The 14,158-nt window shown below is 41.3% G+C and overlaps 1 protein-coding gene across 3 annotated transcripts in view; it reads right to left on the minus strand.

Annotated features, from left to right (window-relative positions):
• Window positions 1–996: 996 nt before the first annotated feature.
• The window catches only part of NDRG3 (NDRG family member 3), a 57,400-nt gene continuing 44,238 nt past the window's right edge, over window positions 997–14,158 (minus strand). For 2 of the 3 annotated variants that reach the window (XM_048496909.1, XM_048496908.1), the window contains exons 5-17: window positions 13,852–13,972; window positions 12,870–12,932; window positions 12,504–12,564; window positions 11,947–12,033; window positions 10,904–10,960; window positions 10,405–10,508; window positions 8,167–8,232; window positions 6,697–6,748; window positions 5,405–5,452; window positions 4,839–4,874; window positions 4,700–4,751; window positions 3,919–3,957; window positions 997–3,204 (exon numbers count right to left, since the gene is read on the minus strand). In XM_048496909.1, the coding sequence (XP_048352866.1) occupies window positions 3,026–3,204; window positions 3,919–3,957; window positions 4,700–4,751; window positions 4,839–4,874; window positions 5,405–5,452; window positions 6,697–6,748; window positions 8,167–8,232; window positions 10,405–10,508; window positions 10,904–10,960; window positions 11,947–12,033; window positions 12,504–12,564; window positions 12,870–12,932; window positions 13,852–13,972 (965 nt within the window). In that variant the 3' untranslated portion in view covers window positions 997–3,025. The remainder of the gene's footprint in view (window positions 3,205–3,918; window positions 3,958–4,699; window positions 4,752–4,838; window positions 4,875–5,404; window positions 5,453–6,696; window positions 6,749–8,166; window positions 8,233–10,404; window positions 10,509–10,903; window positions 10,961–11,946; window positions 12,034–12,503; window positions 12,565–12,869; window positions 12,933–13,851; window positions 13,973–14,158) is intronic. The other variant, XM_048496910.1, reaches the window with a different exon arrangement.

Raw genomic sequence — 14,158 nt, forward strand, 5'->3', positions numbered from 1 at the left:
AACTGATCAAAATTGATCTTCACTGAATTTAAAAATGACCTTTTCTGCAGAAGAATAGCATAACTGAAGATTTCCAGTGGCTAGCTAAATTCTTTAATGACAAGCTATTACCTGAAAAGGGGAGGAGGGAAAGAAGAAATGAGTGCTGTACTTGGGTAAGGCAAGTACTGGAAGCAAAAATGAGACCCAACTATTAGTGGGGCATTTTTTAAAGGAGCAGGACTACATTAGGAAGACATCTTGATAGAATGGAACTGTGGACTATATTACTAATATATGCTATTGTGTGTTTTTATCTTGCTGTCACTGCATTGTTTTAAATAAGTAACAACATTTCTTGCATTGTACAACATGCCATGTTTAATACTTATGCCTTTCTTCAGAGTTCTGCAGTCTTAGTTCTATTAGAACAGGAGAACAATTTGAAGGGTAGCCTTCCCAAGTAGTGTGGCAGAGTGGTTTAGTTTGAGTGCTCTGCTGTGAGGCCTGTCTCTGGTGATCAGCAGACCTTGTACCATTTAGTCTGACTCTTGGAAAAGGGCAGGCTGGTGTGGGTGGAGTCCTGTGTGTATGTGAGGATCCAACCTAATGGCCGTTTAACAAAAAGCCTGTTGAAGCTTGCAAGCATTAAAGATAATTTGAACTACATCTGAAGCCACAACTAGCTAAAATTTATCTGCCTCAGCCAGGCTTCTCTTCTGACTGTCTGGAGACCAGTGCTACTGATCTGTTCTTTAAAACAACCTGTAAATAAATAAATCTTTGCTATTTACATACAACTCCTGCCTTAGTGATCTCCATGTTCTTCTTGCTCACTACAAAACTTAATTCAAAGCAAACTCAGTTCCCCAAAATCATAAGAAGCTGTGTGAGTCTCCCTCAGTGGGAAGGGCCTATCACAAGTCAAAAATACTGTACTGTGGAAATTCTGCAGTCTTAAGCTCCATGTGTGATTTTGAATACTCTGCTCAAAGGAGGGGGGGAAAACAGTCACAGTAAGATTCAATAACAGTTTTATTTAAACGATACAAATTCACTCTGAGACAGAATGTTCCAGTCTTATCTCCTGCCTGAAACAGATCAGATCCAAATATAATTGTTTCCAAGGAGAATGGTTGGTCCCACATGAGCCATGTAGGGTGCAACAGGGAACAGCACACATTCGGCCACGACTTCAAGAATATAAGCTCCATATCCCCACCCCATCTGCAGTTCTCTCTCTTGACCCCTGTCATATCAAGCTCTTCTCAACTTCAGTGATCCACCCAGAACAACAAAACAGTAATTTATTTTTAACTCCAAAAAAACATTTTGGAAACTGCCTAGCTCCCAAAGGCAAACATTTACAGTTCTGCAAGGAACACCATATTGGTCAGACAATCAAGTTGTATACCAGCCTATGAAAAATAGGCCTCAAACAGAGCAGGATATTACAGTACACAGTACATCAATGCATTCCCTTTGCCATTCTTTGGACAAGCAGAAGAAGCTTTTATAATGCAAGAAGAACAAGTCACAGACCTAATTTTAAAACGCCCTTGCAGCAGTACAACTGTTTGGGGGAAAGGTTACAAAAGCAGCTGAAGTTGATCCAAAGCTACATTCAAGATGCATCCCTAAATCAAAACTGACCAGGTCACAAGGGAGTTAAATTTTTATTGTGAATGCAACCAAGATGTCTCCACTAGACAGATTCTTGAGTACCAGAGATCATTATTATCCTTCTACAGGATTGTCAGAGAAGCCTGGCAATCTTCTCAGGTGGAAAAGTACAGTTGTAACACCAGCTTTTGTCAGTAAAATAGAAATAGAATAAGCATGGTAAATTTGATGTACTTCTGCACAATGCTATAGTTACAAATATTTTCCAATTTGTTTTATTCAAATTTTAAAGTATCTTCAGCGGTTACTGGATGGCCATTGGGATCTGACTGGAAGTCTCTCTCTATGCTTTAGGAACACAGCTTGTATTATGTAATTTCCTCAGATGTGTTTGTGTTGGTCACGGAATATATCTTATTCAATAATAACCAATCTTTGTAGACAAGTGTGCTTAAAGAGCAACAGATTTATGATGGTAGAAACTGCCCAGGGCATCCTAGGAATTCTCTTTGCACAAATATTTCTGATTCTTCAGTTCAGCTTCAGACTGATTATCTAACACCTGTATCTAATTACAGCAATTTATGCAATTACACAGTTATGGCAACAGAAGACTACAGTTTTAAACTAGGTCTAAACTTATCCTAGTATAGAAAGTACTATTTCCTTTGGGGTTGCAAAAACCATCCTAATTAAAAACCTCATCCCTGCAGCTCCTATACTGCAGTTCAGACAACTGTAGCATATAAACCCTTATATTATATTATAATGCAATAATCAGTGAGAATTAGGCCTTGCCCTTAAAAAAAATGGCCTCACCAGCTTTGGTGAGAGATCACTTGCAGATGAGAGAGGTTTTGGTTTCTTCCATACAGTAGTAAGACCTAAACTCTCCTGTATGTTGGTTAAATATGCAATATGCTGGGGTCCATTCTGTGTTTAACAGGACAGGATTGAAACCCCACTCCTGAAAATGTTTCAAAACACTGACTTTTCCCTTTATCTCCACTTCAAAGACACTGCAACAACTGCAGCCAAGAGCCCTAACCCTTCAGCAGAAGCACAACTAGAAAACAATTTTAACTGCACAAGCCACAGAAATGGTTACTTAAAAGGGAAAAAATGGCGAGGCCCACCACTTTCATCTGCTTTAACAGCACAAAAAGCAAGGGAAAAGGATGGCATTAGCATATACAGCAATTCTCTCCTCTAGCACCAATGGAATGTTAGCAGTTAATGTTTCTGTAGCCAGTTTAAAAAGAACCCAAAGCAATGTTCAACAAACAGGTGAGAAGATGGCAACTACAACGGGCAGGCACAAGTTAGAAAAAACTGTTAATTCCACTTGTCTCAGTGAACACTGATTCTGGGTGGGTTCGGAATAAAGGAAGGGGTTGTCTGAATGCACACGAGCAGTGCTTGCTTAGCAGGATACTTCCATAGTCTGAGGAGAGTCACGAATATCAGCTGCTTCAGGCATTCCAGTTAGTGCCTCTCCTGGTTTGCTGGTCTGAGATCTTGTCGGAGCGTTCTCGCCAGAGCCTACGCTTGAAGAAGAGTGGGTCCGGGAACGGATCAGCCTGGTCATGCTAGCAGATGGCACTACAAAGAGAGAGGCAACAATGGGCAAAATTAAAGCAGTTCACAAGCTACTACAACAGGTGCCCTTTTTGCTGTAAGAACAGAAGAAGATAAATGCTCCTGAGAAACAAATGCAGCATTTCTAATTATAAGAAGCATTCACTTAGAATGTGTTACTCTAGCAAACATAGGTACCCGTGACCTGTGTTTGCCTAGTTAATGCCAATGTTATGGCATTTGTAAGGGAGAATCAGCAGGTAGAGGAGAGGGTGGTTAAACCACATTACCCTGCCAGCATCTCCCCAGCCACTGATTTGCCTTAAAAGAAAAATGCAGCTTGGGAACCCCATGGCTCTCCATAACATGTAGTTCCGCTCTTAAATGTGACAATGAAATGTCTGAATAGGTTCAAAAGCAGGATGCTGAAGGCCCAACATGGACAACTGCCTACAGCTTTCAGCAAGCATGATGTTCGCTTGCTCAATCCATCAGGGATTCCTCACAATCCCATTTAGGAAAACCAAAAACCGTAAGCATTACTCCTGAATCATTCATGAGCTGCAAACCATGCAACAGCCAACCAAATACAAATGCAACAAACAAAGTCAGAGTGCAAGAGGTGTAAAAATAGAATGGCCTAGAATACAGAAAGTTGCCAGGCCATGCTGTAAGCAGTCAGAGTAATGCAGTGCGGGGAGGTAAACTCAGCCAAGCCAGACACAAAGTTGAAGGTACCTGACTCAGCGCTGAGGTGGCTGAGCTGCACATAAGGGACTGGAAGCAAAAGGTAAGAGAGGGAATGGAAAACACAGTTAGCGAGTCTCAACTTGTGCAGGGCTATGAAAGCAGCTTGAGCACCAAGCACATATTTTCAGCCCTTTGGCTTCCGGGTTGATGAACTGCATCCCTTTCAGGATCATCTGCTAGTACTGTCAATGGCATGTGAAAAATTCTGTTCACATGATGTGGTTCTTCTCTTCACCCAAAAAGCAATTTTTCATGTCAGAAACCATGTATAAGGGAGACACAAGTGGATTCCTCAACCATAGGTAAAGTATCTGGAAGCATACAGCAGCTGTACCAGGAGTAAAGGATTATAGCTGAGTTTTCAGAAGAGAGCAGAAGTCAGGCCTATTTAAGGAAATTTCTCACTACCCTGCTGGATGGTCAGGTCAGTACATTAATAACCCAAAACTGTGGTGCCTGGAATAAGAAATCCTAAACTGAGACATGGTTGCTAGGTTAGCCTTTGCCATGACCTATGGCATGCATTGCAGCCATAGCTTGGGTCTCTGCAATTTTTCTGGCTGCCACTAGGGCAAATTATGTCAACCTAGCTATACGCAATACAATATATTGTCTACAATATAGGCAAGGACTCCTCCAATTCAGTAGTACGTATGAACCACACTGGCCAACAAACTTCTTAACTTACAAATCTCATCATCAAGAGCACAGCGTAACAGTTAAGATTACATAAGCTTTTTTTAAAAAATACAGTATTGTCAGTACTTACTGTAGCCCATTCCTTGCACAAAGTACTTGAATGCCTCAGTCAATTTTCCAGGCTGGAAAATACAAGCAAGACTTAAAATTAAGGAAAGTCAGGTTTGTACCCTCAACTGTACCGAATGCAGACATAGCCAAGATCTCACCTGAACGACCTGAGGCAACCCTCCACAGTCTGCCATCTGAAAGAATGGAGTTGAAACCAGTCATTTTGATACCTGGCTAAAAACTATGTCTAAACTACAAATGAATAATAAATTAATAGCAGCCCCATAGACAAAATGGGAAAACTTCTGCAACAGGCAGTTTTATGCCATATGTGATCTCTATATTTCTTAGCATGCATAGCTTTGTACCCAGATTTTTCCAGAGAAATGAAGCCATCACAGGAGAAGTTAAAGTATTACCCATTGCTAAAGAAGTCTAAGCCAAAATAAAACCTACTGTAGTTGGTTAATCCTGATTTCTGGTCGAGGGATTTGGAAGGGGAAGAAATGTATTTCTGAAATACACTTATGGCAATGCATTCTCTGCCTTTTAATTTAAAACTCTAATTTAATTTAAAAATAACAACAACCAGAACAATCTCTTAATTCCCTTCTCTTGTACTGCAGCATGGCAAAAGGAAATATATTCCTAGAGACCTCTGGGATAGCTACACAGAGATCTCTCTAAAGTTTAGCACAGTTGCTCACAGCAGTGTGTTTGTTACCTTCAAAAATGTTGTGTTTGCTGGATCCAGCCGTGAATTGCACTCAACCTGCAAAATACACACACACACACAGATTTCATTTTCCCCTCTATTGTGTACCTGAAGATATAGCCTATAATTAGGAGTCTTTGCCAAGGGTCCAAGAGGATGGAGTGTTGAAAGTAAAACTAGTGCATAGCAGCAGCACACTGGAATAAAGAACTCAGTCTACAAGGGGAGGATTTGGTGATTAAAATACAAATGTAACAATTACTGCCTTGATAAGCACCAAACACCTCTTGCAGTACCTCACAGATAAGACCATGAATTTCTCTGGGGAATTATGTAATTGTTGACGTGATTAACTGTTGGGTTCCAAGAAGGAGTGAAACACACACAAACTTGCATTTAGGCCGGGAAAGGTGCACACATCAGATCAGTGCTATACAGTGGCTAATGCTCCATTTGGATTGGGGAGACAAGGACAGAAATATCTGCTTAGTTACATTGTGCGTGTCATTCTCCTTTAATCTATTCCACAGAGTTGCTGTCTCCATCGCAATAGGATATAATGCTATGTATGCTGCTCTGAGTTCCTTGAAATAATGGCAAGTTAAAACTTTGATAAATGAATACTGAAGAAAAGGCTCTAAAATGCCCAGCAGGGACAGATGACATTAAACAACTACTGAATAAACAGAGTTGATAGTGAGGGTGGAAATTCAAAATTTCATTGGTTATTACAGTGTCCACAGAAACCAAGCAGAGAAGACTCACTTAATTTAATAACAGCTAATAAGCCACAAAAGAGCTAAATGTTAAAAATATTAAAGCCTTGTGAACTGGCCTTAATAAAAAAAATTAATGCAACTTTTGTCTATTTATATTTTTAAGGGAAGCCAAAGATCGAATGAGAACTGAGAGGGAACAGAAAAAATCATTCAATAATACATTGCTTTCACAATATCAGAAGGCTCCGTCATGAATCCTACCCACTAACACGTCCCTTCCACCCCACTCAGTTGACCTGATGCATGCATTCAGACCTGTCCAAATATACACCGTGCACAGAGTTTCTCCCTGACTTCATCTTAATTTGTTTGGATTTGTCAAACAAGTATAACAAATCATTCATTTATTCACAGTGGACAGAATTCTATATTCATAGAATGCTCATTAACAGAAGCACCCTGCTCTCTTGTTATATGTTATTCAACTGGCCACATGAATTTTAAGAGTTCCACCATGCCATTGCAAGAAATCAACAAGATGACGGGGAGTGAATTCAGAGCAAAATGACTAAGCACACTTACCACAGCTTCCACTGCTGGTGAGCTGTCTCCAACCACTAATAAGGCAGGACACCTGGATGAAAACCACAGCATATTATTAAACTTTGCTGAAGCAGACACATCCCCATCGAACAATCTTCTGCTGGTTATGAATCCTGATTAGCAAAAATGACAGTCTCTAATAATTTATCCAAGTAACTTTGTGAACCAACAGTGCAACTTATGTCCTATGTAGAAAAGCCCTCTTGAATAATTCAGTTTTGCATAATTTAAGGAAAACCAGGGGAGTGGGAAACTTCCAAACTTCCTTCAGGCAGGCCCTTCCATAAGCTGTGGACCACGAAGGAGAAAGTTCATGTACGGGCAGTTGTTTGTTTGTTTATTTATTATTTAAATTTATAGACCGCCCAATCCCCAAGGGGCTCTTTGATTTGGCCCATTGTTGATTTGGCCCATTTGCAAATTGGCACTTGCTAAAAGACTCTGCTCCAATGAGCAAAATACAGGGGCGTAACGAAGCAGCCCTGGGCAAACTGTAGCCCTGGGCAAAACCTGAGTTGGATGCCCCCCCCCCCCCTTTTGGCCGCCACTCCACCACGACCAATTTTTTTTGCACCAGGACATTGGTGCCTGCAGGGGGTGCATTTTTAGACATATCAGCACCAAAATTTCAGCATATCATCAGTAGACTGTCCTTATGCTACTCCCCAAGTTTGGTAAGGTTTGGTTCGAGGAGTCCAAAGTTATGGACTCCCAAAGGGAGTTTCCAATGGAAGCTACCCTTTGAGGGTCCATAACTTTGGACCCCCTGAACCAAACTACACCAAACTTGGGGGGTGCTATCATGATAGTCTCCAGATGATACCCTGACATTTTGGTGCCAATACATCCAAAAATGCACCCCCTGCAGGAACATCCTAGAAATTTGCCCAAGAATCTTTGTTCTGCATTGAGTTTTCTGCATTGCTGTCAATGGGGGTTGCAGGCTGTGGGGGGGGGGGGCACATTTCTGAAGACACAGTCTCAAAACTTTCAGGTCTCATCAGGAGACTGCCCTAATGACACCCCCCAAGTTTGGTGCAGTTTGGTTCAGGGGGGCCAAAGTTATGGACCCTCAAAACTGTAGCCCCCATCTCCTATTATCTCCCATTGGAAACAATGGGGGATAGGGGCACCCCCTTTGGGAGTCCATAACTTTGGACTCCCTGAACCAAACCTCACCAAACTTGGCGGATAGCATAAGGACAGTCTCCTGATGATACGCTGAAATTCTGGTGCCGCTAGCCTAAGAACTGCGCCCCTGCAGGCCAAAAATGGAAAACCACTAAAATACCCAAAAACGAACCCAGCATTTTGATGCCCCCCACAAGGTGATGCCCTGGGCAGCTGCCCACCTTGCCCAATGGGCATTACGCCAGTGGCAAAATATCACAGTATGGCATAGGGAGAGAGGCAGTCTGTTATAAAAAAAAATTATAGATAGCAACTTACTTGAGTGTTTTTGCTGTATTTTCATTCACACCTAAGACGGGCCTCTCAATGTCCAGATCTCTCCGGCTAGAGAACAAAGCAGAGCTACTGTAAAACACTAAGAAGAAGGTGGGTGGTACTAAGGCCTTCTATATGATATGCAAAACAGTACAACTTTTATGCTTGGATTTAACATTGACACAGTCAAGACAAATAAATAGGACAGCAGATCTGAGTCTGGAATGACATCACGCTTGAGCTATGAACAGACCAAAGAAGCCATTAAATAGCATGTGACAAATATAGAGCGCTAATTGGATCTAGCCAAGCCTCCAACCTTCATTGCTGGTGAATCTAATAGGTACTCTATCTCTCTTATGGCATACCTAAGTACCTAAACAATAAAGGGCTTTTACTCTGGCATGAAGCCAGGATCTCCCTTCAGCTGTCCTGGAACGTTGATATAGAATAGTGGTTCTCAACCTTCCTAATGCCGCGACCCTTTAATACAGTTTCTCATGTTGCGGTGACCCCTAACCCTAACATTTATCCATTTTGCAGATGGAGAACACTGATGCAGAGGTTGAGAACCGCTGATATAGAAAGACTCCTCATCAGGACAGAAAATGTCTCTTTGGATCTGGGCACATTGAAACAACAGAACATGTGTTTTTCCATTGCCAGTATTACAAAAATATATGTATTATATTTCATCATTGCTGTAAGATTTCCAGGTTGCACAGAATTTTTTTTATTTTCTTACTGCTTACAGATACTAATCCTGACATAACATACAATATTGCCAGTTTTCGTGTAGCAGCTATTGAGATGTCACAGGATGGTTTGTGTAAACTAAGCAGGATCAATGATCTAATAGTTATTGCTTTTTATTTACCAATTTTATTGCTCCTCTTTTCAAATAGTTTTATAGACCTTTTAATAGTGTTAAAACTTTCCCCCATTTTAATACTTATGCTTTTATATTACTGTTTTATGTTTCCATATTTTTGATATTTCCAATTTCTTATTATCAGTACATTTTTTAAGATCTATATTTAAATTAATTTTTTTCATCTTTTAGTCATTTTTTATTTATTTCATGCTGGTCCATGACTGTAATAAAGATTGACTGATTGCATTACACTAAAGGAATGGTAGCTATTAGGGGTGTGCATTCAACCAAGTCGAACCAAAAAACTCTCAAAAAATGCCTTGGGAGTTTTAGGAGGTGGGGAGCTGTTCTGCAAAAAGGGGCAGTGATTTAAATGATGCCAAAATGTGGATCCCAAATAATGCTGAATTTTGGGGCATTTTTAGGCCACCATTTAAAAAAAGAGAAAAGACTGGAGGAAATCCCCTCTCTTCACTTACCTGTGTGATGGGTCTTGGAGGCAGCAGGTGGTACAAAACTGAATACTGGACTTGGCCTAACCCAGCATTCATCTCTGCACTGCCACCCCCACCAAAGTCCATGTGGTCCAAGCACAGCATTCACCTCTGTGTTGCCACCTCCAAAGTCCTCATAGGCTCAGAGGTGATAAGTGGAGCACAGTTGAATGCTGGGCTTGGCCCAGCAGAACTTAATGTTCAACTTTGCACTGCCTGCCACCTCCAAAACCCACATGGAGTTCACAGGCAGTGTGAAATTTTTCAGGCTTAACAGACCAGATAATTTTTGAATTTTCAAAAAAACCTGGAAAACTCCCTTCCCCCTACTGGTTTGGGAATTAATCTTTTGGGGGGATTTTCCTGAAATTTCTGGGTCTATTTAACGTGAACCCAAAACATACTGGAAAAAAATGATGCATACCACTAGTAGTATCTTAAGACAAGGGGGGTGGGGGGTGGGGGTGGGGGGAGGGACGGGCTCAGTTTTGTATTCTACCAGTTACTGACCACAGAACCAAAAGCTGGCTCATAGAATAAAGTGTGCTTGTTGTCCTTGTTTTAAGCAGCAGTTTCATGGCTTCTTTGGGAAAGCCGAAAAAGATTGAAGCAACCAATTAAAAAGGCCTGAAACACCTACACCAACATCATAAGACAAACACAGCTGAGGTGAGGGGGATTTGTCAGGACCACTCCCCTGAAGTATCTTATAGGAGACTGCTTCCCACAAAGTATAACACAATCAGCATTTTGTAGCAGATGCTCAACATACAGGGTTCTTTTCACAGCTCTTACCAACTACTACAGCAACGTTATTTTTTTTAAAAGGGGAAAAGAAAGAAAACTGGTTTCCATATGAAAAAAAGCCAGTACCTATTGTAGGAGGTGAGGAAGAGTTGAAGATTTTCCTGATTGATGTCCTGTGCTATATGACGTCGGTATGTCTGGATCAGCTCCAGATTAGCTTGAAGTTCTTCCTGGTGAAGAATGACAAATGCCCTGCTCAGTTGCTATGTTAAGTTTGTGTTTGTAAAGCATTCTTTAAAAGTGTTGGGATACCATATGATACACAAAGCAAGAAAAGCAATATACATGCTGCAGACAACAGGGTTAAAGATGAAGCCACCATATGCAAATAATTTCCTACTCCTACTCAACAATACAGAGGACATATTCATGTTTACCTCTACTTTGTCTTTCCACCTGACCCTTGCACATTATTGGACTAAAGGGAAAAGCTACCCCAAAACCCCAAACGGAGACTGTGATTCTGTTCTTGTCAGGACTACAAGGATCAAGAACAGTCTCTACCACATTTTAAATATGTTGGTTCTAAAAAAATCAATCAATATAAAATTTGCAGTTCACTTACCTGACCAAAAAGGTGAGTCAGGACAATGTCCACAATGTTAGTGGTCCACCCAGAAAACTGGAAACAAAACCACAAAAGTGGTGGAGTTGTAATACATTTCTTCTATGATTACATTTTTATATCTCACCCTTCTTCCAAAAACATCAGGACAGTTCACAACATTCCCTCCATCTCCATTTTATCTGCGTACCCAACCTATGAGGTAGGTTAGACCAAGAATGACTTGTCCAAGATCACCCAGTGATTTTCATGGTCAAGTGGAGAATGGGATCTTCCTAATACCAGCTTGGGATCTGCTGTGTCACATCAGCTCAGTCACATACTCAAAACAAGACAAGGTAAGTTATACAAGGTCATTTTTTTGAGGCAAGTAGGGAATACAATCTTAAAAGGTCTTCAATTCTGGAATACAGAAACATGATTTGAAGTCACCAGCTTACATTTATTAATACACAATTCAAGTGTAAGATTGCCATTTGGCTGAATTCTACAGGGTGCCTTGATAGCCCTGATTGCGCAGATAGGAAATATATAAATGTTGTAAATAAACATACACCACAAGCTAAGGAAGAACAGCAAAAGTCTGGCAAACAAGGGTTCCATCCTCTATTTTTCCCACCATTTTTGACTCAGGCACAAGACATCAATTCCCATATAAGTCTATGCCACTACGATCAATATGCATGACCACCCATCTATTTTTGGTCTCGTCACTTTGGGCTCTCTCCCAGTTTTTGATATGTACATGCACTGCCACTTTAGAAGTTATATATAGAAATCATGTATTGTGCTTATAGATTGCTTGGTCAAATATTAGTTTTACAGTCAAGGATTTTTCATACTTTCTCATTGTTATCCAACATGCAGTTCAGTATGTGCAGTATGTGCAATGAGAACACTGCTTTGTGCTATACCTCTTCCTTCAGGCATCATGAAACAAAATGCAAAGAAAGGAAAGTGCAGTTTCACATGCTATTTTCATGATCCCATAAAGGTAGGTTAGTATTATTATCCATGTACTGGAAAAGTCACAAAAGTCACACCTTGGATGCTGCCCAGTCCATCCATCCTTTTGCACACGGGTCAACGTTAATAAGCACGAGACCTTCCACCATGTCAGGGTGATTCAACTAAAAAAAGAGAGTGGAAGAGGAGAGGAAGATTCTGTCTTTGAAAACTAAAAATATTTGTGCTTTAAATAGTATGAATGATTAATCTAAATGACACAATTTCTTAAAATCATAACACACATGAATCACAACATTTGAGCTAATACTGACAGACTCCCTTCATTTAGCTCAGGGAACAGAAAATATGGGAAGGCCACCAGCTTTGACTGGCACTGAACAATAATGACAGAGCTCTTTCCAGAAGACAGCTGGGAGCTCTGCTGAATACAGTAGTGTTCACTCTGAATTAACTGTTTAAATTTAAGGGCGAACCTTCTCCCTCCAAAGGGACTGGGAATACCCATAATTTAAGCAGTTTGATCTTGCCAGTATTTCATATGACTGTATTAACTTTACAAATGGGCAGCCCCAAGAACAGAGCTCAGACTGACTCTATTTTTAAGAAATATTCAAAGACAAATAGCACTTACTGCAAACCGGCTGAGAATGAAAGCACCAGCTCCAACTCCAATACCAATTATGCTTTTGAGACTGAAAGAGTTCAAAAGGAGAACCTCCTCAATACCTGCACCATCTACTACATCAGCTGTATTATACACCCCCTTCCAACACACCAAGTATACCATTTTATATTCTACTAGTTATAGCAGTAAAGAATAATCGATTATTATGAGTATTCTCATGTGGGATATTATTAAAAATTACCTGGCAAACCGTTTATCCACTGCAATTTAAGTATACGTGTCTCCTTTTCTAGGGAAGTATTGGGGAAAGGGTGTTTCACCACTTGCAGTAATTGCTCTGATAAATCAGGGTCACTAGGTGTGTATACTTGCCTCAGGTGTGTGAGAACAGCAGGGAGCATTTCAGCTAGTTCATCAGTTGTGGGATACTGGAATCTGAGGCGAAGAAAATGTTAGTTAGAGACTACAGGCCAACATACATTAAACTCCAAAGTGAAGGCTATTTCATTTCTCACACACAGTTCTGCAGCAAAACACAGTGATGACACAAAAACAAATCCTGGAGCTTGGCAAAATGGTTGTGAAAACTTGCAATGACTACTGGCCCAATCTCGGGGGGGGGGGGGGGGTTGAATCCCAGCTCAGATATGGCATGCGGTTGCACCAGTGAGTTTGCCCCCTCTATTGACATAAGGGGCATCCCTGCCCATGGAGAGGGCATGGATGCCGCCATCCAGGAACCCTGAGTGCATGTCGGTGAAGGGGGAGGGCAGGCCAGGGCATTCCCAGGGGTGGAACTGACTGTAGTCAATTTCCACCTGGGTTTTCAAGCCAGGGACGCCACAGCCAGAGCCTTGGACTTACACCACTCTTTTGTAATTCCCATTCAACCCTATGGAGGGCTTTCCAGTGACTGGGGGTTGTTTCGTTGCTGCTGCCTCCTCACACCTCATGAAAACCCTCTGGAGCTGGCACAGCAGTGCGATAGCAGCACTGCTCCCAGCCACTGGGGGCTTGTGGACTGGGCTGTAATGCATATGATAAGGGGCAACAGTGGATCACAAAAGATTCATATAATGAACTGCCATGTCTATTTGCACCTCATGTCTCAGGTCATCCCTGTGTTCACTTGTCACTGCAGAAATGCACAGGCAGCTCTAAGAAAAAAGACCCTCTCTAACAGCCTTGGCATTTCAAGTGCTCTTGACAGGACTGTCACAAAGCTAGAGAGTTCTGCCTAGCAAAGGAAAAGCAAGAACGGAGTCTCTGACAAAATATCATTATGAAACAAGCTCTATCACCTCGACGCTAAATGCCACGCCCATCAGAATGGAACCGCCCTCGCCAAACTTACCCTGAAGGGAAAGCGGCAGCCCCTTCCTGCTGTCCTGGTGCATCAACATGACACACAGAAAAGTGGTGTGTGATTTCCTGCATGTCCTCAAAGTTGAAGAAAGCATTGAAACAGGATTTATCTGAAAGAGAAAACCCCAAAATTGCTCAAGTATGAAAATACTACTCTGTTCTACTACCTGCTTCTCACTGCTGAACGATCACATTCATGTTTGGGCCACAGCAAGTTATCAAATGGTTCAAAAGTTGAAGCCAATGGCTCTATTTTGCCTATGATGTCATCAGAAAGAATGTAACCAAGCCAGCAA

Source organism: Sphaerodactylus townsendi, linkage group LG05 (assembly GCF_021028975.2).
Source record: "Sphaerodactylus townsendi isolate TG3544 linkage group LG05, MPM_Stown_v2.3, whole genome shotgun sequence".
Lineage (NCBI taxonomy): Eukaryota > Metazoa > Chordata > Lepidosauria > Squamata > Sphaerodactylidae > Sphaerodactylus > Sphaerodactylus townsendi.